Source organism: Physella acuta, unplaced genomic scaffold (genome assembly GCF_028476545.2).
Source record: "Physella acuta isolate Inbredline_101_S28 unplaced genomic scaffold, ASM2847654v3 ptg000519l, whole genome shotgun sequence".
Classification (NCBI taxonomy): Eukaryota; Metazoa; Mollusca; class Gastropoda; family Physidae; genus Physella; species Physella acuta.
In genome coordinates this window covers 811,746-836,002 of record NW_026732038.1, presented here as the reverse complement: position 1 = coordinate 836,002, position 24,257 = coordinate 811,746, and the positions used below count along the sequence as shown (strand labels likewise).

Here is a 24,257-nt window from a genome sequence, read left to right as displayed (position 1 = left end):
CAAGCTTAACTAGACCAACTTTATGATCAGCAAGACAAACTCCATGATCAACAAAATAAACTAGACCAACTTCATGATCAAGAAAATAAACTAGACCAACTTCATGATCAAGAAAATAAAGTAGACCAAGACAAACTAGACTGATTCAATGTTCAGCAAGCAAGATATAATATAATAAACTACTGGTTCACAAAGCAAGATAAACTAGACATGGTCCATGTGCACCAAATTAGATAAACTAGATCAAATCCATTGTCCCACATACTTCAAACAGTGAAAAAGACAACACTCACCAGTAACGAAATATTTATTATCATAGGTGATCTAAAAGAAAAAAAAAACAGAACCAAATAACAAAGGTTATTCAATCATATTTACAAATGTCCAAATTTAAGATAAACATGTACAAATAAGTATTTATATGATTAGTTATTTGTATAAAACAAAGTAGCCTATTAATTATCACACAGACTACTTAAAGCTATCACATTTACACAAGATGTTTTAATGTTGGAATAGATGCAACAAGTATAAATAGCCTTCAGACATTACACCAATAAAAATATCACAGGATTTGTTGTATCACACAAAGCAACTAACACCTAAGCCTAGTGATGACTGAAGTGATGTATACAGATTAAACAAGTCAACATCGACTGCTTAGAAAAACTTTAACAGCAGAGTTATTCAAGCAGTTCTTTTAGCTGATTCTACTCAATATAATTCTACATCTTGCTATATTTAGGTATTTTAAAATAAATTAAAGTTACATGAATCATTTCAGAACAAAGATGTTTTTGTAATAATTAGATTAATGCTTTTTTTATCATTGGTTGAAAAATATTAACTATAAACAAAAGTAATCTCTAGTAAAAAAAAATATAATTATACTCGTTTAACTAGAAATATTTTAAATGTTAGTTTACCTACTATCCTCATTACAGCATACTTTGCTACAAATAAAAGGATTAGTGTCACACGCATTGACAATAAATTACTATGTTTATCTTTGTAACAGCTGTTAAATGTAAACTGAAAGTAATCACAGAGAAATATAATTAAACTATCATATTAGTAGAGATAAGGCAGTATAGAATACCAGTATCAACTGCAAGTGTAAGATGGAACATTTTTCAATTTCCTGTTAAATTAAAATCACTATTTACAAATCATGTTGCTTCACATACAAATATAATTACAATGTCTAACTACAGTTAAACAGCTAGTTCTACTTATCCAGGTGAGTGGCTACACAAAGCCAGCAGCCTCCAGACCAAAATCTTTGATCAAACAGGTAGACATCCAGACAGGTGAACCATTAGAATCTGGGGATCCCGCCTGGAACAACTGTCTTGGTTGGGGTTTAGCATGGTTGGTTAGGTCAGGCTGGTCAATCATTTTACTTCTGTCCAGGTCATCAAGGAAATCTTTAGCTTGCTGCTGTAAAATAAATGCAATCAACACATCCAGTTTCCATTAACTAGATTAACTAATTTGTGCACTAAAACTAAAATCTATGAGTTAACAGTCAAAGTACTTAATTGAAAAATTACTTCTATAGCTCAGTGTTTCTCAAAATATTTTTTATGCATAAATAAGGGTGGTAACACCATTTTAAAATTTCTACCATGGGCAAAGTAGATAAAATATGAGAGTATTGCAACTCATTTTTAACAAATGGTAAAATGATGTCATCAATGATACAATTAGACAACCTGTAAATCTGCTTGGTGCGTCTGAAGTTCTGACAGAGGACGTGCCATGAGGTGACTAGCATGACCAGAGTGGTAGGGATGACTGTGAGACCTTTTCTCCTGAAACCCACATGGACCATCACTGCAGCCATCCCAATCTATGTTATCAGAAGACTGAGAAACAAAGAAAAAAGCTTTTTGTTTGTTTGTAATACATATTTGTAAAGTAAATTCCATTTACAAAGTTCTTATGGGGCTTGCCATGGGCTAAGTTCTTGTCAGCAAGACTACAAAACAGTCAAAAAAAATTATTAGGCTAATATTTATGTAAGAAATTGAATTTTTTAAAACAGCTTGTCATCCCCTCTCCTCATTTAAAAAAAAATTACCATAAATCCTGATGGGTTATCTGCCCTGTTACATGCGGAATTCAACGCTTCTTGAAAGTTGTACCTCGACTGAGCCAGAGATACACCGGTCCTGGTCACTGAGCTAGTCTTTTGTCTCGCATGAGAAGGACTCAGGAATGGGGCCCTGTAAGACCTGTCCATGTGGTGAAATGGTTTGGGTATAGAGCTGACATCTTGTTCAGTACCAAAAATGCACTGGGGTAGTTTTTGATTGTTGACATCAACATAAGCTGGCTGATAGCAGTGGTAGTGATGGTCATGTGGTTGATGATGATGGTGGTGATGGTGGTGGTCTGAGTACAGGCTTGGATTTGAATTCCCTATGGGACATGACAGTGGTGCGACTCTGTTGTGGGTGTATCTGAGAATAAAAGTATGAATTAAACTTTGGTTATCTCACAACCCAGTTATACAGCAATCACAGTAATTTATTCAGTAAATGTATATACAGGCCTACATTTTAAGCATAAATTAATGATTTATAATTAACAAAAATGAAGAGATGATGAGGTAAATGTAAACACCCTGCAGGCTCTGAGAAATCTAGGACTCTGGCTGCTCTGGAACCCCTCCAACTATCAGAGGATAAAGAACCCCTGGGTCCGCATGTGTTGACATCAGCTTTGGCTGGACCACAGCAGCGGTGGATGAAATGTTGATGGTCCGTGTATGGGTAATAGAAGCTAGGCTGAGATGTGGCTCCTGCAAAAGCACTGAATTTGACAAGATAACACTTACATTAATCTTTTAATTCATTTTATATTTAAATGATTAGAATAAAAATAACTACTGTAAAATGAATAAGAATAGTAATTTCTAAACAAATGAGAAAAACTGGGTAGAAAATGAAGATAACTAAACCTGTCTAGCTGTCTTAACCGTCTTTGTTCAGCTTCAAGTTGTCTTGCTGAAGCAATAAATTCATTATAACGAACTATTGACAAGCCGGAAACATCATCATCATCTTCACTGTCCCCAGAATCATCTTGATTCATGTTTATGTGAATTATTTCATCTTGCTCAGGTATGTCAGACAATAGCAGGTTGCTTGGCAAGGAGCTGAAGCCTCTATGCTCCTCCTGGCATCCGATGTTACCTTTATGGAATATTGCTCTAGGGCTTGTTTCTAAATGGGGCACCTTAGGAGGGTTACTCAACAGTGAGTGTTTATTTTCCCAATCTGGCTTGTATGGCCTGCAGGCTGACAAGGTTGAAGAACTAGTATCTGGCAACCCTTGATTTGACCTGGGTGTTTGTGGATAATCTGGTGAAAATACAAACAAAATCTTGGCTGCTTTTTAACAAGATGAAAAGGGGTGATGAACTATTGAATTTGACTAATTTGACAAGTCAAAATGGGCTCAAACCAGTAGTTAAAAATGGGAAGTGAGATATGACAAGTACTAGGTGAAACCAGAAGAATAAAATGTGAGAATGACTAGTACTTGAGTAACAAGTGGGATCTGACAAGTAGAGTAAAAAGTGAGATTTGACAAATTGAATATAACGTATGTTCTAAGCACTAGAATCAAAGATGGGATTTGACTAGTGGAGTAAAAAATGAGATCTGACCAGCCCTGATAGGTCTTTGACATTGGGTTAAGCTTTATCCACAAATTCTCTGAAACTGTTAATTCAGCACTTCATTTATCTATGCTTATGACCTTTGTGATGCTTACCTTGACAAGCAAATGTGGACTTGTACTGTTGGTCTTCAATTGGCACTTTTGACTTACAAGAGCTGGCAAAATGCAATTAATCATTCTTTAACATGATTATCAGAGAAGCAAAAATTAAGGCAGGAATTATTGAGCAATAATGTTGCATCAAAATTTTTCATGTCAAACTAAAAAGCACTGTAAATTAATTAATGTATATTTAATGTCATTTATTATTTTAAATAATTAAATGGAAAAAAAATACATATAAGAATATTACAAGCATTTTAAAAAACTCAAAAAAAAAAAGAGATAAACTTTAAAATAGTGGCATGCCATGTTTCAAAATAAGTGTAATACATCAAATACATTATCAATTTAAACAAAACATTTAAGAAGACAATATTCATGAAGGTCATAATATTCTAACTCAGTATATGATTGACAGATGGTTGCACGAGAAATTACTACCCATTTACCATTTATTTAAACATTATAATAACCATTTTAAAAAGGTCCAATAGACCAATGTTAATATTATGATAAAAAGCATGTTTAATTTATCCCATCAAGAAAATGCTATTATTTTTTTTAAATTTTCATGATAAAAAGCATGTTTAATTTATCCCATGCAATTATTTTTTAAAATTTTCATTCAAATAGTTGTTTTACATGTTTAACAAAGCAATGCATTATACAACATTGAAGCTCAAAAAAAAGAGAAAGGTATAACTTTCAACGACAACCAAGCAAAACTTGCAACGTTAATTAAAAACCTTTGTTTCAAAAGTTTCTGAAGATCACAGCATATTTCCATTTCTATATCTGTAAAATGATTACAGATGAAGGTTGTAATTTTGATTATGATTATCTTCAGCAAAATCACCAACTCTTCATCAGTATAATTTAATAAAACTTGAATATTGTGTGGTGAACATACACTTGACTCACCTCTATTGGGAAACAATTTGTCAAATTTAGGTTTTAATTCCTTCATTATTTTGTCAGCAATTTCTTGAATAGGGGGCTCCTATTTCAACAAAAAATACTTTAAAAAAAACTCAATCAAAACTATTTTTAGAATGACAACTCTGCTTTGATATTCTATTAAAAAATTAATAAGAATAATAAAGTAACAGTTAATTACTACATAGATAATAAAGATGTATTTCAAAAGTGTATATCAAACAATGTTAAACAATAAAATTAGCAATGAAAATTTTGCTCTATCTAAATGGTCTTCTCAACTTAATGTTACAGTTTAATAAAAAATAATACACTGCTTATTAATAGCTTTCTTACAGACATGAACAAACAGCCTGAACAAAAACACTACTTACAGGTTCCAGCATCTCCTCTTCTGGCAAGGGACTTACCACAGGAGACTCAGCACTGAAAGAGGTAGAAATTTTTTTTAAATTAATTTTAAAAACTAATTTTATTTATTTTATTCTGAAGTGAATTGCTAATTGAGGACTTGGACTTTGAAATTAAGCTAAATACATTAATAAAAAAAAACACAAAAAAAAAATATTTAAGATTTAAAAGTAATCTTGATCTGTACCTGACTTTTGATACTGATTTTGTTTTGCTATGCGATTTGACACCTGGATGAATAGCTGTATTGTCACCATCAGTTTGTTGTTTACTTAAGGCTGGTATGCTGACTACAGAGGTTGTGTGGGAACTAAGCAAAGGCAGAAACAAAATACATCTTAAATCTTGACATCAACACAATTAAAAAATTATCGAAGTAAAACTGCACATACTTGACAAATCAATTTTATGAAGCATAAATTATGATATAGCCTGTAATAGATACCCATCAATGGCATTCATTATATTTAAAATACTTTGGTAAATAACTGATGTTTATTAACCAAAGAGGGATGGTGTGGCCTAGTGGTAGAGCATTTTAGACAGCTAACCCGAAAGTTCAAAACCGGGTTCAAGTCAGTAGAAAATCCATGAGTACACCCAACTCTGATGGGTACCTAACTCACGTTAGGAAAAGTAACAGGTGGCTGGGCATAGTGCTGACCATACTATCCCTTCATATGCCGAGGTCACAGGAACAGGTAAACTCTACCTCACTTGCACCATGGACTGCCAAGTTTGAAAACATTTTACTTAACTTTACTAAACAAAAACTAATAAATTATCTACATTACCTACCTAGTAGCAGGTGGGTCAACTTCCATTACGTTTGAATTTTTACCTGGATTATCAGTATTATAAATAAAAGGTTTGATCATAATTAAATTTTAAAAAATAATATCACCTACACCTACTAGGCTTATATTTAGAATTTATAGTTTTGCTTTTGTGTGAAGCAAATGATAACTGTTTTATACAAATAAAAAAAAGCAGACCTGTAGTTTGGCCTTCATCTGCTTTTTGTGCAGAGGAATTGTTGGTTTTGTCTCCACCATCACCTAGATTATTATTGCCAGATAAATTGAGAATTCGTTTTAAATCATTTGCAACTTTTTTCTTCATTTCTTCTGTTTCAGGCAATGGGCCTAGGATTTAAATAAATAAAATCATTCATTTATAGGGCATACACGTAACATTTTAAAGTTGTTTCTTTCTAATCCTTATTTACAATATTTTTAAACGATGCAGAATTCGATACATTTTTATTCTAACTGCAATTTTAACAGTATTCCTAACACAACCAGCACAACTGATAATATCCTATTTCTCTACAACTTATTTTTTTGCCACCTTTTAGTTCTAGATTTTCAATTGTTTTTAGAATACTCATTAAAAGTAAGACAGTAAATTACCTCGTTTTGTCAAATCTGATGTTTTGGAATTTGAAAACATGCCCAATGCTCTCTGGAAAATATAAATATTCAAACATTATGCCCCTCAGAAAACCACTGTAACCCTAATACCCATCATCAAAACATGTATTGTCAGAATTTATTTATTGCATAACATTTTTTTTTGCAGGAAAAACTAAAATATTTCATTGAGGCTCCATATACAACATTCCTATAAAGCTAATAAAAGATATTATTAACATATAAAAGGTAATGTGTGCAATAAAAATACAAAAAGAATAAAAAAAAACCAAAAAGAAATTAGAAGCTTTTGGTAATTAAAAATTAGTCTTTAACTGGAATCTTACCGTTAATCTCCCTTGAGTTATGGCACCACCAGTTGCTTTGACAAAACCATATGGGAGACATGATTGAGATGATTCTTTTCCAGATTGCCGAGTCTTCAAAATTTAAAAGAAACTCAATAAATATACATATTAGTCACTGCTTAACAACACTTCTGTTTTTTTTTCCATATATGGTAACAGTGCTTTTTTTTAATTTATAGTGTAACTCAGGACTTGCATCAATATTCTCAAGTTATGAAAAAAGTGTCCACTTACATAAGTCATTGTTTTTTTAGGCTCACATTGGGGATCAATCTGTTTTTTATTTTTGCTGTCTTTTTTATTCAATTTATCTTGATCCTAGGGAACAAACATATATAACTATAACTAACATACAAATATATATGCCTATACAAATATACAAAACAGACAGATATTTAAAACTGAATAAAAATTCTGATAATCCTCGTTGAAGACAGTTGAAAATAACACCTGCTTGTGTCCTTGTCTTAAATGCAGAAGTTGATATCATTCATATTAAACATGTCCATTAAATATCTATATACATCAAAATAAACCATAGTTAACACATAGCCTACTCATGTTCAAAATCTAATAGAAATAGCTTATAAAAATGGTTAAGTTTAACAATATTAATAAAAATCTTCCTGAAGCAAACACAACTGTAGGAATATAAAATAGCTCCTGCAATATTTAAATAACATAATTTCAGTTTACCAGATGATGGCGAGACATTTGATTTCTCTCAGATTTTGTCTTTCTTTTTCGTTTTCTTTTACCATCTAGTGCAGCCCCACTCATAATTGTATGAATAATTTACAATGTGTCTGAAATATACAGTATGTGTTGATTTATTTGGACAAAAGCTACAATTTTTGGCACATTAATTTGTTTCAATCATTAACATATAATTTGTTTTCTTTTTAATACAAATAGATAAAATAAGCTTTAATTTTTATCTTGAGCTTTTAAAGTGGCTACATAACATGTTCTATTGAAGTAACATTATGGATGTATATAATAACTACGGTAAAGGCTGCACAATCCTAAAAACTTGTGGAAATTGGTTCAAATAAATATTTAAAGCTTTTAAGCATTTATCTTTAGTATTATTTTAGTTATTTCTAATGGCTGACACCATTCAATGGAACACATAGAACCCATACAGAACACCTAAGGCTCAGTTTGTTAATACGAATACAAATGCCACCTTTAATCATTTGCATAATTTATTTTAATATATGAGGTCAATGTGCATCAGTAACCTTCCTTTTAACAAAAATGTTTTTCAGTTATGCCTGATTACAAACTCCCTCACCCCCAAATGAACACTTTTATTATTTAGAGCAGTGGTGTACAGAGGTATGTAGATACCCTTTCTCCTTATATATGTTATTTTATGGAAAATCAAGCAAATACACAAATATATACATCTATCATTTGATTGATAAAAATTTGATCAACCACTTTTATGTATCTTCAGCTAATAAAACATTAGTTTAAAAAAAATATATAATTGAAAAACTTTATGAAAGCAGCCTCAGATCTTAATCATCTCCATCAAGCATGCTATTACTCTGCTTTATTTCTTACTCTGGAGGTCCATTTCAAATATACTATAGAATACCTGACCATCCTAAATAATGTAGTTTCTCACATAGTAATTAGCTGAGGATACTAGATAGGGGATAACCCCTGCTCCTGATTATAGCATCAACACAAACCAGTATGATTAAAGTAAAATCAAATTAAAAATAAAACACTGATAATTTTTAGACAATATCTATGGTCCTGAGATCTAAAAGGATGACTCTCAAATGTAATGACGGATATTTAGTAAGGTGGAATTTCGGGGTGAGATGATGGTGGCGTGAAGTAAATGATAACTGTGCAGTTAAAACAGTGGGTGCAAGAAGTCAAAACCGAAGACTAGTCTCCAAAGTGAAATATTACATTACCAGACCCGACTATGGTTACGCAAAAGAAGTATCGTCTTTTATAATGATAGCAACTGGCTACACCTTATTTATGCACCTCACAATGGTCCACTCAGTGATTCCTATTACTTATACCTGAGGGACTGTAGGGTGTTAACAGTGCAGCAAATTCGGATGTGTGGCATTTATAGGCCAATCGCTCAACAACTGTGTCCAAAGTATAACTGCTTTAGATTAGTTGATTGTTCTATCCTAAAAAACAAAACAAAAAAATTGTTTTCATTAATAGCATTGAAACATTGCCTGACCCTAAACCGCACCCCACAATGAATCAAGATACAAGTTTCAAAATTAATATGGACATAATTTCTCTTACAATGTCCCTGCAATGTAACAATGTATCAAAATACACATAAGCATTTTAATATTTACGATGCCTCTAAAATGTAATACAATGAAAATGGGCATAAATTTTCTAACTTCCCCAATTATTTCTAAGATGCCCCAATATAGTATCAAAATGATTATGGGAAAAGATGTAGCTAAATAAACATCATATACACACTTTGATGTTAAGACACCCATGTTAGTATGAGATGACATCCTGTATGAATAGATAGTAGATTTGAAATTACAAATTAGGATTAATCTTACAAATTATTCTTTTCAGCTGACAAGAACTTTAGCAAGATACATCATTGGGCAAATATTTTATAGAGAACAAAAACAACTACTCGTTTGAATGCATTCATGGAATGCATGCTCAGACCAATGTCCCATCTGCACCCCTCTGCACACCACTGTTTTGGAGCTCAGTAAAACAACGGTGTAGATACAGAAATGAGCGAGAACGTAAAGCATTATTAGTTTTATCAGTCTATGAAAAAATATATCAAATATTGTGAGCTGTTTTTTAATAAGACAGGCATCCGTATCACAACCAATTTATTATTATTTTTTAAAAACCACGTGACCGCTATTTGGCTCATCACTAGTAAGGAACTCTGGTGCATAGCCAATTAAAAAGTCGAACCGATTCGTGGTTTAACGTAGCTTCAGACGTAAGTTGTGTTGTCATGGAGAGGTCTGTTGTGCATGGCAGTGAGTGACAATAAATATTAAATTAAGTAATTTAGTTTAAGCGAACTAAAAACATAAAAATTAGTGCCTCTAGCTAGTGGATTAAATATTCATGTTTATTATTCAGTTTCAGTGGTCATGTTTAACCCTCTTGAGACGCCCGGGCCGATCTATCGACCGCCGGTTTTATAGCCAAAAAGACGACCGGCCGATCTATCGGCCGGGTCTCAGCCGTGATAGTAGAAGCCACACGATTGGCTTTCTAGTATCATATCAGCCAATCAGATTGCTTCTAACTGTTATAGTACATATCTAGCACTTCAATGGCGACTTCCATTGAAAGTTTGCCTCATGTTTTTGTTTTTTATCGATTTTTTTAGTGCCGTGAGTCCTATCGTAAATTTTTTTGTCCAACAGTCCAGTCATCAAAATATACTAAAAATATACTTAGAAATTCTAATGTAGAAATAATAATTAGTAAATTAGTTCAGATTATTGAATAGATGTTTGTGTATTATTTAGATTAGCATTACAGAGAGAAAAAACATATTTTTATACAAATTTACTGTAATTTAGTGCCGTCAAATTTTTTTCGTGCATAAATTATGCAAATCAGAAAGCTCACATATATATATGTTGAGATTTTTATTAGATTTATAAAAATCATATTAGCTCATTCAATTTCCTAATAAATAATATATATTTTTATGCATGTAAAATAATTAGTTTATTTTTTTCAAAATTTTTTTGTGATGCAAGTGCAAAACTTGAAAGTAGGCTCCGTCTTTTTAGCACCAGCTCTCTAAAAAAGCTATGTCTTAAGAGGGTTAAATTGAAAATTAAAATTAAATTGCGTAAGTTTTAGATTTAGTGAGAAAATCTAAGTTTTACTAATATTCTTTAACTTTAGACTAAAATTTAAGAGAAGTCAAGAGGCCAGACAGTGGGCAGACAGGCAGTCACAGAACAGAGCAGAGAGGCTCAAGACAAGTCAAGCAAGTGAAGTGAAGTTTAGTTTAGTAATAGTTTAGTATAGTTAGTTACTATAGTTAGTGAAGCAACAAAAGCTGGTAATCTATCGTTTTGGGTACGTAAAATCGCCCGCGATTTGTAATGTGAAAAACAGGTGACTCCTTAAATTTTAATAATTATTTCACATTTTGAGGAGGATTTATGTTTTAAAAAATTCAAAAATGTTTCCTTGATTCATTTATGTACCTGTTTTTAAACAATTGAATTAAAACTTTTCCGTAATAAATGAAGACTAGCGATGTTTCCAACAGATGCAACCATGCTCATTTACTATAGCAGCCATCTTGTCTAAGTTTTATTTTTATAAGCTTTTAGCGCCAGATTCAGGGGGAAGTCACTCTATTTTACAAATGGCTGCTGTTTATATAGCAAATCTTGCTCTCAGACACTGCTGTTTAAAGTTAATTTCTGGCCTAGAGTAAAGTTCCACGCGCGGTCACACATAGCGGAAAATTCCAAATTCCCGATTTTCATCGGGCGCTATTTTATAACCGTTTCACACAGAAACAAACCGAAAGCACTGTATTACTCCGCTGCCATTCTACTGTAATATGTATGAGTCATTTTGTATTCCTACGCATAGTATTTAAGATATTCATGTTTTAGTGACGTCCCTCCTTGCGATATTTTTTTTCCCTTTTTTTTTTGCCTGCGTACGCAAGAACCTGCTTGCCAACGAGCGTATTGTATACGTTTTGATCCAATTTTAATAATTGAAATAAATATTTTACACACTTAAACGTGTTGTTGATTGTATTATTAATTAATAGATTGCAAAAATAATAATTAAAAACATGTTAATTAAATTAATTAAAGACATTAAAAGTTGACCCAGTGATGACTCAAGGGACGCAACTATAATAATCATAACAAAGGGACGTAACAACCACTAAAAGACATAACGTAACATTTGCTTAGATATGCTTGTATGTAGAGACACAAACTAGATTTAGAAGAAGTAGATGATCGAAATAATTTAAAACAGCAGAAAAAAATAGAAAGTATACAGATTCTAGGCTTAGTTTGAAATATAGAGCATCTAGAACTAGGCTAGTCTAGCTCAAGTCGTTGGTTACGCAGCGATGTGAAACCACCGTAATCGACACCCAAGCTGCGGCCACCCCTATTTACCTATCAGGTTGCTTTATTAGCCTTATCTATCGTATGTACAGTGTCCCGCATATATTGTAGAAGCTATTTATAGTTAACCTAGTTATAAAAAGCTTTGATTGGTTGGTTTTATTCATCTCATCCGGGACCTAGTGTTTTTCATAGGGGGAACTAGAACCGCCTACGACGTCATACCTCGAAACTTTAAAATTTAAAAACTCGACTTCCAGAAGGAGAAAAACAAAAGAATTTGACCTGGATATATTTAGAAATGGACAGGTTTACAGCAGATATCGGTAGTTTCGTATAAAACATCAAAACAAATATTGTACGAAGCGATAAACAGGCGATGATCGCACCGGTGTTTTAACCGCGCGTGGAACTTTACTCTATATCGATATATTTAGCCATTGATTTAGGTTTATTATTCATTTATCTATAATATTTGACACAAAAGTATGACAATATACTTCTATTAAAGCCTTGACAATGAGGAAACGTTTTCGTACATAAATAGCCGCGGGCGATTTTACGTACCCAAAACGATAGATTACCCAAAAGCTAGACTAGAATCTTGTAACAAGGTCTTGTCGGCATTTTCTGAAAATCTTACCTGCGTAGATTTTGTTTATAGCTAGACTAGCTTAAAATAGCACAAACAAAATGTAAATCTGGTTACATCTAATATAGACTTCACTTAGTTATTAAACTGTTGTAGATTCTAGATCTAGTAGATCTATAGATCTAGTTCTTCGTACATATTGCCGCCATCTTAACTTTCCAAAAGTATCATTAAGCCGGGCGAGGTTTCGTATAAAAGAAATGCAGGCCCTGGATTGAATTTTTTAGGCCAGTTGTTTAACAGTTTTGATAATCATAAATATATTAATTATTCTTACCAAACAATACTTATCATCAAGCCATATCTTAATATTAAAAAAAATTATCAACCTAGGCTACCGTTTGATTTTATTATATTATCAATAAAGCGAACGTTATGCGAAACTAAATCTACCAGTGCGCATGTAAGCACTTAGTTTCTATAGAGATATTACAAAGCATACAAGATGGCGAGCACCTTGATTTCTGCTAAATATCCTACTAACATCGATCCTACTAGAACTCCTCTGGCCTATGGGAATCGTGCAATACCACGTTTAGTAAGCAATTTAGAAAGTTTTATTTCAATTGAATTCATTCATTTACATTTTTACTAAGTGTTAGACTCTAAATCAATCAAAACAGTAACACTACTACTAGCTAGATCTAAATAATAGCGAGGCTCACTAACTTGAAAGCGTCATTGGTTGCTAACCAGAACATGGCGTTAGGATCGGACCATGACTTCCGGCGAGTTTTTCGACTTAGTTCCAGGGACCTCCTTGGAATTACTTTTAAAAGTGTTTACCACGAGCAAAATGGCAGGTTTTCACGTTATAAAAACATGCTATAGGTGGCAAGTCGAAATATGCCAGAAAAGCATTTTCAAAAATTGCTTTGGAGAATGTAGGCTAAATTTAAAGTCGGTGTCATTCAAAATAATATAACTTTTTAAATATAGATCTCCATATCACAAAATTGATTTCCAAAGTAAAGCATTATTAGTTTTATCATTCTATGAAAAAATAAATCAAATATCTTCAACACTTTTTTTTATAAGATGTGTCCAAAAAATGACAACCAAATTTTTTTATTTTTTTTTACCACGTGACCGCTATTTGAATGGATACGTTTACCTGGCATGGTTTTTTATTTTGCTCTTTTGTACAATAAAAAATGTTATAAAATTAAAGAAATAAAAGAATTCAAACATCACTTCTGTCTTGTCTTTTTTAAAATTCTTTTCTGATGACATTCTCTTAAATTTTTTCCCTCTATAAATATATCCCGACGATAGACGGGCCAATTCTACTTTTAGGAACTCTCTTGTAAAAAAAAATTAGATCTATTTCACGGTCAATTAAAAAGTTAAACCCTTCAGCTTTTAAGCAGGTTGTCATGGATGGATCCCTCATACCATAGCTGTGAGTGACCAAAAAATTTAAAATTCAATAATTTAGTCTAAAACTTGCAAATTCCCAAAATTAGTGCCTAGTGGATAAAGTATGGACGTTTTTTATTTAGTTGTCATGTTTAAGTTGAAAATTGAGTACATTTCAAATTTACTAAGAAAATCTACTAAATAATCTAGTCTAGTACTACTACAGTAAAAAAAAAACCAGTTACACTACAGACGACAGTACAGTACAACAAACAATTTAATAAATAGATGTAAATTTAAATTAATAAATGGGACACCAGGGAGTTTACAAATTTTTTCAAATAACTTTGAGGCTATTTTTGGTTGAGTCCATTGGTAATCAATCATTTTAGGTAAGTAAAATCAGCCAAGGCTAGTAATGTGAAAGAAAGGTGACTCATTAATATGGCTTTAATACATTTATATTGTGATATATTGGATTGCGATAAGCTCACAATAGTTTTTTTTAAATATGCCTTGCAGACATTATATTAAGTATCCCTTCCAAACTGTGAAAAATAAACAAAAATGAAAAGTTATTTTTGAATTTGAAGAACAGAGAGCTGAACGATGAAAACTTGTTGGTGCGACAGAGAGCGGTTATGTCCCTTTGTGATCATCTGCATGACCCTGAACATATAGCAGAGTCTATAAGAAATGGTAATTATCATTTATAGATTTGTTTCTATATAATATTGAAACAGCCTTTTAAAAAATTTATTATAGTCAGTTACATTGAAGTAGTATCATCTTTTTCCTTTTTGTGCCCAAGACACATGGAACTGCCATAGAAAGCTTACTCTAATATTGTCATCTCCTTCAAATTTCCTGACAGCCCCACAATGCAGTCCTGCCTCTGCCAGCTGCTTCTCCACTGTGTGCCTCCTTGTCTCCCTTGGCCTTCTCATCCATCTTTTTAATCTCGCTGATTTCAGAAACAGATTCCATTTCCATCACTCCTAGTAAAGTATGGTGGAGTTTTTTGAAGTTAAATATTTTAATGTTATAGTTAAATCACTGCCAATTATTTTATTTAATTAAACAATTGTTATTTAAAATTGCAGGGATAGATAAAAGTTTAAAAAACCTTTTAAAAGATCCTGACATCACTGTACGGCAAAAAGCAACAGAATGCCTCTGTGTTATGTCAGGTATGTTGTATAATTATATTTAGGATTTCAAAACAAACTCAAGATTTTAACATGACAAAGCTGTGAAAATTAGTTTACAAAGAGTTCTTATCAACCAAATGAATTGCATATTTTTTAAATGTATTAATAAATTCATATTTTACTTAATTGTTACTAAATTGTTTTGTTCTTAAGGCAAAAACTGTACATGAATATCACAGCAGAGGTTTGATCATAAATTATATTATAAATGTTTCAACACTCTTTGGTCACAATTTTGATTATGATTTCATTTATTCAATAAAATACACTTTGTATTTATTTCATTCATAAGCACATATGGTTTTTATAACATGAACAGACAGATATAAAATAAAACTTTTTTTTCTATACATGAATGTCAGCATTACAAAGGAAAAGAGGTTAAGCATGGTACCAATTCAATAATAAACACCTTTAAAAAATTATTTTATATGTTATTTATTTACTTTGATAATTGAACTTAGTGTCAAATTAAAGGCAAATAAATGTAGCTTTCAATAGTCTATGTCTTCTTAAACAATGTAAATTAAAACTCTTATGCAACACCCTAGTAATGTAAATGCCTGTTTTAGCTTTCACCTTATAAGCCTATTATTGAACTTGCTGTTTTGAATACAAATTTGGATATCATAAAAGTTCCTCACCATCACTATATCTATTTTTTAATCACAGTCACCTGTCAACATTATAATCATTGTCTTTTTCAGTTCTAATTATACTTACAAAAAGGCTCTTAAACTTCAAACTGTTTTCAAAACATTATATTCACACCATTTTTTATACAAATATTTTGTATGCAAATATAATGATAAAAATGTTAATGCCATCCAAGTAAACTGTGCTAGTCTATTTGAAATTTACAAACAATTTTAAAGTTTTAAAGCATTTATAGTCAAATGTTAACACGTTTTTATTAACTCAGCTTCGCGTGGATGTGTTTGTTGTTAAAATTGACATCGAAAATTAGCCCACTTCTGATTGCTCTATAGATCTGAAATTTGGCATGCAGGTTACTTTCGCCTAACAATTTCAGATGCAATCATAAAAACTAGCAATTAGAGACCGTAATTAGCTTAATTTAATTACGCCCAAAGGACCATAAAATTGAGGACATGATTTCTAAAGATACCGACAAGACTGGAGGCTTGTTGACACAGTTACTTCGGCCCCAATCGATGTGAGCGCGCTGGCCGTGATCGTATAGTGGTTAGTACTTCGCGTTGTGGCCGCGACAACCCAGGTTCGAATCCTGGTCGCTCAAGATTTTTTTAGTCCGTGTATTTATAAACACTTAGTCAATTCATACTTAATCAAGTCATTAGATAAAGTAGAAAATAAACTATATAAAAAACTTTTTTAAAAAACACGTTTTTCATGTGTAGCAACGGACTAAAAAGGAGAAAATAAAATACTTAAAAAAAACTTTTTAAAAAACCACGTTTTTCTTGTGGACTAAAAAGTAGAAAATAACTATTTACATACATTTGATGACAAAAAACGTGGGTCGGGCAGATGGGTCGGGAAATTTGATGGTGAACGTACCCACGTTTTTTGTCATCAAATGTATGTAAATAGTTATTTTCTACTTTTTAGTCCACAAGAAAAACGTGGTTTTTTAAAAAGTTTTTTTTAAGTATTTTATTTTTATTTTGTTATTGATCACAACCCAAAACAATAACAAAGAGTTTAATATTCAAACAGATTTTGGATTTACAGCTTTAAATTCAAAGATAAAGGTTTTGATTGACATGAGAAATTTTAATTGCTAATTGAAAATGGAACAAATCATAAATTAATAGAATTATTTTCTTCCCAGGTCATGCCTTAGGGAGAGATTCATTTTTGGAAAACCAGACTATATTTCCAGTGGCTCTTTTATTTAATGACCCTGAACCAATAGCCAGAAAAAATGCACATATGTGTTTGATGAGGATTTCAGAAACGCCCCCAGGCAATTAATTTTTATCCTTATCATGTCTTTAATTTTATACATCAGAAAATATCTTATCATTGTTTTTATATTTTTCTCTTATTAGTCATATTTAAAATTTTATATACCTGATTTTAGAATATTTTAACCTTAATTTCGATTTTAATTCTATATATTGTTGGCTTATATTGTTTGGTTTTTAAGCGATTTTTAATTTGTTGCCATTTTTAATCAAAATTTACTAATTTATACATTTTCTTAATGTAATTAAGAAATAATATTGCCTACATTTATTTCTATACATTGAATTGAAACATTGTGTAAACAAATCTAAATTTGTAGGTGCTGATGGCATTGTGCAAGCACAATTTGTGGATCTTTTAGTTAAAAAGTTAGAGATTGAGATGGATAACATCAAGGTAAGTTTTATATTTAGCTTACACAAGCTTAAAAAACAGAATTAGAAATAGCTGTTTTGATACAAATTTTACAAATCCGCTAAAAATATTTCTTCTAATTAGGAGATAATTTTGGACACGCTGCACTTTTGTATGAGGGTGGACACACTGAGTGCTCTTGAAGCAAATGCAATGGAAGCTTTTACTCTGCTGCTGAAACATGAGCTCCCCACTATCAGATTTAAAGCTGCCAGGGACATTATGGATTTAAGGTCTGTAGCGAAAAATTTTAAAGCTATTTTCCTATATATTTTCCTATATATATTAACTCTTACTTCAAATTTTAATCCTCGTCCTAATGCTAATTCTGTCTTAAGCTCTACAGCAACACTTTTAAAAAATCACATTAGGATATTGGAAAGTCCTGCTAACTTTAGAACTAAAGCTGAGTACAAAAGATAAAATGCCACACTATAAGTGTTTTTTTTTAATGCGGATGTTATAAAATGTTTCCCTTATCATCTGTTCACAGTGTTCCTCTAGCTGGCAAGGATAGAGCTGTAGCTTGTGGAGCTCTCCAGCTGCTGAAGGATATGTTAAAAGATCCAACACCAGAGGTCAGAGCAAATGCAGCTGGTGCCATAATGACGTAAGTATAATTATTTCAACTAACTGTGTGAAAAAGATATGTTTTAGTGTCAGTATAAATATTGTAATTTTTTTACATTAAATTTATTTTAAATAAAGTATTAAAAGTTTAAACTTCCAATGAAATCTGTTTATGTGGAGGTCAAAAGACTAAGTAAACTAATATTCTGATAGAGCAAAAATGTAATGATGTACCTTTATTTAAAACAGATATTTTTTTCAAATTGAATACCTTATTAGATTATAATTATAGTTTACTAAAATGTTTTTTGCAGTAATATATATTAGTCATGTTAACTTATATGGATGTTTCTTTAAGGATTACAATCACTACCAAAGGAAAATATACAGCAATTCATGCTCTGACTATTCCTTCCCTGGTCAGTTTGGTTGATGATCTTAATAGTGAAGTCAGATTAAATGCTATCAAAGTAAGTCTGATATAAAATATTTACCTCACTATTTACCTCAATATTTACCTAAACAATTATCAAAAAATATTTATTTTACTTTCAGGCACTGACTTGCTTATCAGAAGCACCAGAAGGACGGCAAGAGCTGTTGCAGCATGTGGACAAGGTAAAACTCCCAATTCTTTTCATATATATATATATATATATATATATATATATATATATATATATATATATATATATATATATATATATATATATATATATATATATATATATATATATATATATATATATATACATATATATATATATATATATATATATATATATATTTACATTATAATGCATTTTTAATGAGCAATAAAAAAAGAAGTAAAACAATACATAATTAATAAGCATTAGACAGTGAAGTTTTTTGCTGGTAGAGGTTCAGTCATTAAAAAATTGCACTGAAAAATGTTGAAAAATCCTGTTGAACAGATCAATGTTTGTTTTTAAATAGTCATGTACATCTTTCATATACCTACATAGATATTAACTGTTATGGTTCTTTTCATCATTCCAATAGTTTTTCCAAAATAACAAGTAAAATACATACCAAGCATTTTTCTTGGCAATCAAAGGCAAACGAAAATTGGAATTTAAGTTATGATAATAATTAATTAGTTTCTAGTTACATTAGGTGAAATCTCTTTTGCCTCTGTATGACTGATTTAATTATCTTCTTAGATTCGCAATCATATGAAAGACAACATACAATCAGTGGCCAATGCTGCGAAAACTGCAGTAAAAGTTATAACATGGCTGCCATAATCTAATGCTCAATCAAGTCAAGACAGAGATTACTTGAAGTAAAAATATGTCTGTTACTTTTTATTTGCAAGCATGTTAAAATATGTGTGTTATCTAATCAATTTGATAGTATACAAAATTTAGCCAAGAAACTTTCCTTGTTCAGTAAAGAAGGTGTTTTATTTCTTTTAAATTAATGATGTAAAAAAATTTCAACTGTGATAAAACCTAGCATTTCTTTTCTCAAAAATTAAAAAAATATTTGAGTTGTGACAGTAATAAAAATATATTTTTGGATGTGGAGAACATGTGACTTATATATTTTAATTTTAAAGTAATATATTTTTTATATAAAAGTGTATACGGCCATTTCTGAGTAACAATTTTAAAAAAATGTTTTTAAAAATGTACATTTTATAAACTGATATTTCTGATATTTTATGAAGTTTTCATGACTGTGTATAATTTTTCATTAACTCCATTTCACCAAAATTTATACCAAGCAAATATTATATTTTTGTTTGAACTAATTAACAGCCAAACCCGACGTTTTTGCCAAAATGCTTCACTTAATTAATGCTATTCATGTTGATCTTGAGGGAATGTTAGGAAATGTTAATAAAACAATAGGCAGGATGTATATATTAAAAACAAATAAACCTGATTCTGTATTTATGCCAAAATATTTTTTCTTACTGATATTCTGATGAAAGTACAAACTTATTTTGTGTTCTAAATCCATTTTGGATTAACATTATATACTATGTTTTCTAATAGTTGATGAATTAAAATACAAACATGTTATTTTTTAGTCCATTTTGGATTAACATATACAAGTTTTTTAGTTAAATTAAAATGTGTAAAGATTGCAACAACTGTCTCATTCACACAAAAATATATTTGTTTTCTTTTATCTGTTGTTTGAAATTTATCAAAAGTGCATTTTAACTTTTGTGCAGTAAAACATGAAATAAGAATAAAATAGGTAATCTTGTCTTAGTATACCTGCAATCAATTCCATTAGAACAAGATGTGTCTTTATTATTGTTGGTTTTGTAAGAAGGCCACCTAAGTTTATTGACTCAAGGTAGTTAAATCATGTAAAAATAAGTTGTCTTTATTTACTTGAGTTATTTCCCTGCCTAAATAATTACGTATTTGAACTGTAGTAATTTTGTTGGTCAGTAGCTGCAGGCACAGAAGACTAACTTTATTCAAAACATCCTAAATATTTACATTAACCGATTTGAGTGCAGATTGTTATTAGTTTATTGTTTTTGTTGCTACAGATTTTAAAAATAAAACCTTTGCTACTTTTAACAATTTGTAGTTTATGCATTCTCGGGTATTAAAATGTAACATCCGAGAAAGCAGAAACTTAATTTAAATGAACCACAGAATTAGCCACACCCATAGTTTCAAATATGCGTACCCTATATAGTTTACAATGTATGCTAAGAAGGTATACGGTATAGGTAATCTATATAATAATGTATACTTTAGAAAATCAACGCTCTATCGAAGGAATGTAGCATACATCCTTATGTTAGGTCGTAATGTTAGACTTGTGGCGTCACTAAGTCGGCTGGGTGTCATGTCACAGCCCAGCGTTGGTGCTTCAATATGTAATTAACTATAACTAGCTGTTAAAGCGAACGCAGAAAGCTTTAATTTCTCTATAATCTTGGTTTTTTTTTTAAATTTGTTGCTACCATCTTGAATGGTGTCACCCGGTACGCCCCCCCCCCCCCCTCCACATCCCCATATTGACGCTACTGCCTACAGACCCAGCTTTATTTCTCCCGCGCCGCGGGCGGCCGCCCCCCCCCCCCCCCCCCCCCCCCCTCCGTCCAACCCTCAGCTTTTGCACAGTGCAGGTCATCTTTAAGCGAAACTATTTGTACTCAGTGGCTCAACGTTTTTTACATGGCAGATTGCCGTCCCAAGGGGGGGGGGGGGGGAGAGGGGGGGGGGGGTTGTTTGACTAGACAGGTAAACGCTAAAAATGCTAATTGTGTCTCTGTATTTTTGTTAGCTTCTCTCAAATGACCATTTTATTTATTGTAAAAGCTTCATTTGTCAATCAATTTGAAGTGAATTTTAGCTTGACCATTGTGAGCTGGAGGGAGGGAAATATTAGTGTTTACAAAATTTGAATTATCAGACCATGGGCTCCCTATTGTTTCTTACTAATTTGTAGTCCATACTGAGAAGCCCCCCAGTTGTATATTTATTCATATTAGCAAAAAAGCCCCCCCCCCCCCACCCTTTTCCCTTTCATTAAGAATTGATACCAGTAACGTAACAGGTTTTTATGTTGGTATCAAACAATTGATGTTGATAACAATTAAATAAGCCCGTAAAGCCAAATAACAGTCTATTTTTATTTAACTTCAACTGTGTATAATTAAGTAATGCAGCTCAAAATGAGCGTTAAAAAAATATTTCCTACCCCGTTCAGCACCCCTTAAAGAAATATTTATGGCATCGTTCATGTTCAATAGAGTTTCTTTCAGGCATCTCTACGGTGGAGCGGACCCCCCCCCCCCCCCATTCCATAGAACGTAGCCTGTTTTATACCCCCCCCCCCCCCCCAACGAAATAGAATTTATATAGAATATATTTTTTTTTACCAGTTTTAACATTGTCCGCCCCCCCCCCCCCCCCCCATACAGCAGGTCTACCGTCTGTAGCTAACACAATTAGGGATCATAATATAGGCTATAATCACACAAATTGGATAACAAACACTGGTGCTCGGCGATCACTTCTTATAAACGAAAGTGGTGTGAAAATCATATTGTCGAATTACACAGGTTTCAAGAAGTGAATCATGCCATTTTTTAAGGAAAAAAAGTTTCCTGGGGCGGTTAAAAATGTATAATAATAATAAGCCCCGGTTATTATCAATTTTCCGTGCTGCTATAATTAGTTATGAAAAAGTGTCATTATGTCATGAACGCGTCAACAACCTATAAATAGCAGCAGGATCGATGGAGCTAAACATTAACTTCTCATTAAATATTTTATTTTTATTGAATTATTTCACCTAACTTTACAATGTTCGATGGATAAAACACGTTCTCGTGTAAAATCAATAGACCTCCATATAGACAGTCTAGAATCTAAAAGGTCTACTACAATAAATGAAGTTTTATTTGATTTTATTATGATAGTCTAAGCTAGGAACGTTGTGCCTATACCAAGTTAACGTGTTAGCATAGCCATGTATCATATAGGGTACTCTTCCTCTTAAAGGCGTCGTCTATTAAAGGTCATACTAATTTTTGTCTCCCCCCCCCCCCCCCCCCGTCCCATTTCGTCACAAAACATCAAAAGTTCATTTAATTGACGCTACGTAACGCTCCAGCTTCCCCACAAAATAACTAGGCTACAGTTTTGACTGAAATTAGCAAGTTGCATTAAGTAGCTGTACAATAACATATTGAAATACATGTTACATCACGTTTCTTCTTAAGACACCATCTGTTGGTTGGACTCTGTCACAAAATGCCCCCCCCCCCCCCCCTCTCCGTTCCCACCAGATCGCCGTGCGACGCCTAATTTTTGGACAACCTAAAAGTAGTAAAAGTATTGACAGCATTGCCCTCACGCCATAATAAGCTATTGATCTTTTAATACATAGTCTCCATTGTTGCAGGTTTTTTTTTCATTTTTTAGATATTTTCATTAGGGCCTAGATCTAGATTAGTTTAAACGGAGTTACGTTTTAAAAGGTTGTTAGATAATGATGTCACAGATGAGGAATAAATTAAACATGCTGAATTTTAGTCCTAATGATAATTGTTTCGTATTCACATTGAAGGCGAATATTTTTATACAATACATTTACAATTACTTCCGGAATTCAATGAGGGAAAGGAAAACAAATAATTTAATATAATAATTGTAGTGATATGGTTAGATACTGATAACTGATAGATCTAGAGATTAGAACCTCCTTCATTTATACGGGATACACATCTAATTAAGCCGACCTTTTCTGAAATAATATCGAAGGTAATATGCACGTATGTGTAAAAAAAAGGCAACTGTTTTTTTTTTTTAATTTAAATAAAAGCACTGAACTCTGAGAAGTGCCCTGGCCGCTGTCCAGAGCAGTTCAGTGAGCTGTTGAGCATACTTCACTTTTACTTTTGAGTTGGCTTACTTCAAGACTAGGGACTAGCCAGCCAGAGCAGTGTGTAGCTGTGTTAGTGTATATTATTACAGTTAACAGATCTATAGCTATCCAGCACTATACTATAAAGAAACGCTGTTTTTGTTACTTCAATGAATTAAAAGGCAATTAAAAGCAAATTTTGATTTTTTAGTGTAGTCTGTTACTGTGTTAGTGTTAACTTTACGTGTAGGACTGTAGATCTAGATCTAGTCGTAAGTAGTAGACTCGATTCTAGTAGTAGTGTAGTAGACTTAGTGGTGTAGTGTAGAGTTCTGTGAGAGTAGTAGAGATAGAGAATATCTAGATTATATATAATGTAATATCTAGATCTAGAAACTAGCATTCTAGTCCAGTTCTGCAGCTGATTGTAGATCAAGGGATACAAATAAATTGTAAAAAGGCCCAGCTCCCTCTCTAGGCCTAATAATAGATTTGTCATTCAGAATGTGGTTCAGGAACTAATAAAATAATCCGACCTAATTGGGCCCTAAATCTAGATTCTATATGCTTAGATAATTCATAATATTATTAGTCCATTCTTCAATTTTTCATAAAAATTAAGGCACTTGACAGTTTTACCAAGAGACTAAATTAGTATTAGGCCTACTCTATATTAAACTGATATGTATTATCATTCATCA

General features: G+C 32.0%; 3 protein-coding genes across 5 annotated transcripts in view; 2 read left to right on the top strand and 1 right to left on the bottom strand.

Moving 5' to 3' along the window:
- Positions 1-229: 229 nt before the first annotated feature.
- On the bottom strand, positions 230-12,824 carry LOC131945040 (uncharacterized). Of its 3 annotated transcripts, none has more exons than XM_059306024.1 (18): positions 12,671-12,824; positions 8,971-9,087; positions 7,616-7,725; positions 7,154-7,237; positions 6,899-6,991; positions 6,552-6,603; positions 6,135-6,284; positions 5,938-5,980; positions 5,327-5,449; positions 5,103-5,154; positions 4,714-4,792; positions 4,539-4,587; positions 3,784-3,845; positions 2,966-3,368; positions 2,629-2,817; positions 2,084-2,465; positions 1,716-1,868; positions 230-1,437 (listed from the first exon to the last, which is right to left on the bottom strand). In XM_059306024.1, the coding sequence occupies exons 3-18, from the start codon at positions 7,697-7,699 to the stop codon at positions 1,249-1,251; spliced, it is 2,187 nt and encodes a 728-aa protein (XP_059162007.1). In that variant the 5' UTR covers positions 7,700-7,725; positions 8,971-9,087; positions 12,671-12,824; the 3' UTR covers positions 230-1,248. The 3 variants fall into 3 exon arrangements, with proteins under 3 accessions (XP_059162007.1, XP_059162004.1, XP_059162006.1); XM_059306021.1 differs by having other exon boundaries at positions 231-1,440; XM_059306023.1 differs by lacking the exon at positions 8,971-9,087 and having other exon boundaries at positions 231-1,440.
- A 281-nt stretch (positions 12,825-13,105) lies between these two features.
- LOC131945041 (radial spoke head 14 homolog) lies at positions 13,106-20,610 on the top strand. The gene is made up of 10 exons (XM_059306025.1): positions 13,106-13,217; positions 14,632-14,737; positions 15,142-15,228; positions 17,066-17,200; positions 17,522-17,598; positions 17,701-17,849; positions 18,110-18,226; positions 18,545-18,656; positions 18,742-18,804; positions 19,371-20,610. The coding sequence occupies exons 1-10, from the start codon at positions 13,125-13,127 to the stop codon at positions 19,452-19,454; spliced, it is 1,023 nt and encodes a 340-aa protein (XP_059162008.1). The 5' UTR covers positions 13,106-13,124; the 3' UTR covers positions 19,455-20,610.
- A 2,699-nt stretch (positions 20,611-23,309) lies between these two features.
- LOC131945012 (rho family-interacting cell polarization regulator 2) overlaps positions 23,310-24,257 on the top strand; it is a 65,532-nt gene continuing 64,584 nt past the window's right edge. Inside the window, exon 1 of the mRNA XM_059305957.1 lies at positions 23,310-23,453. The gene's annotated coding sequence lies outside the window, so the exon portion shown is untranslated. The remainder of the gene's footprint in view (positions 23,454-24,257) is intronic.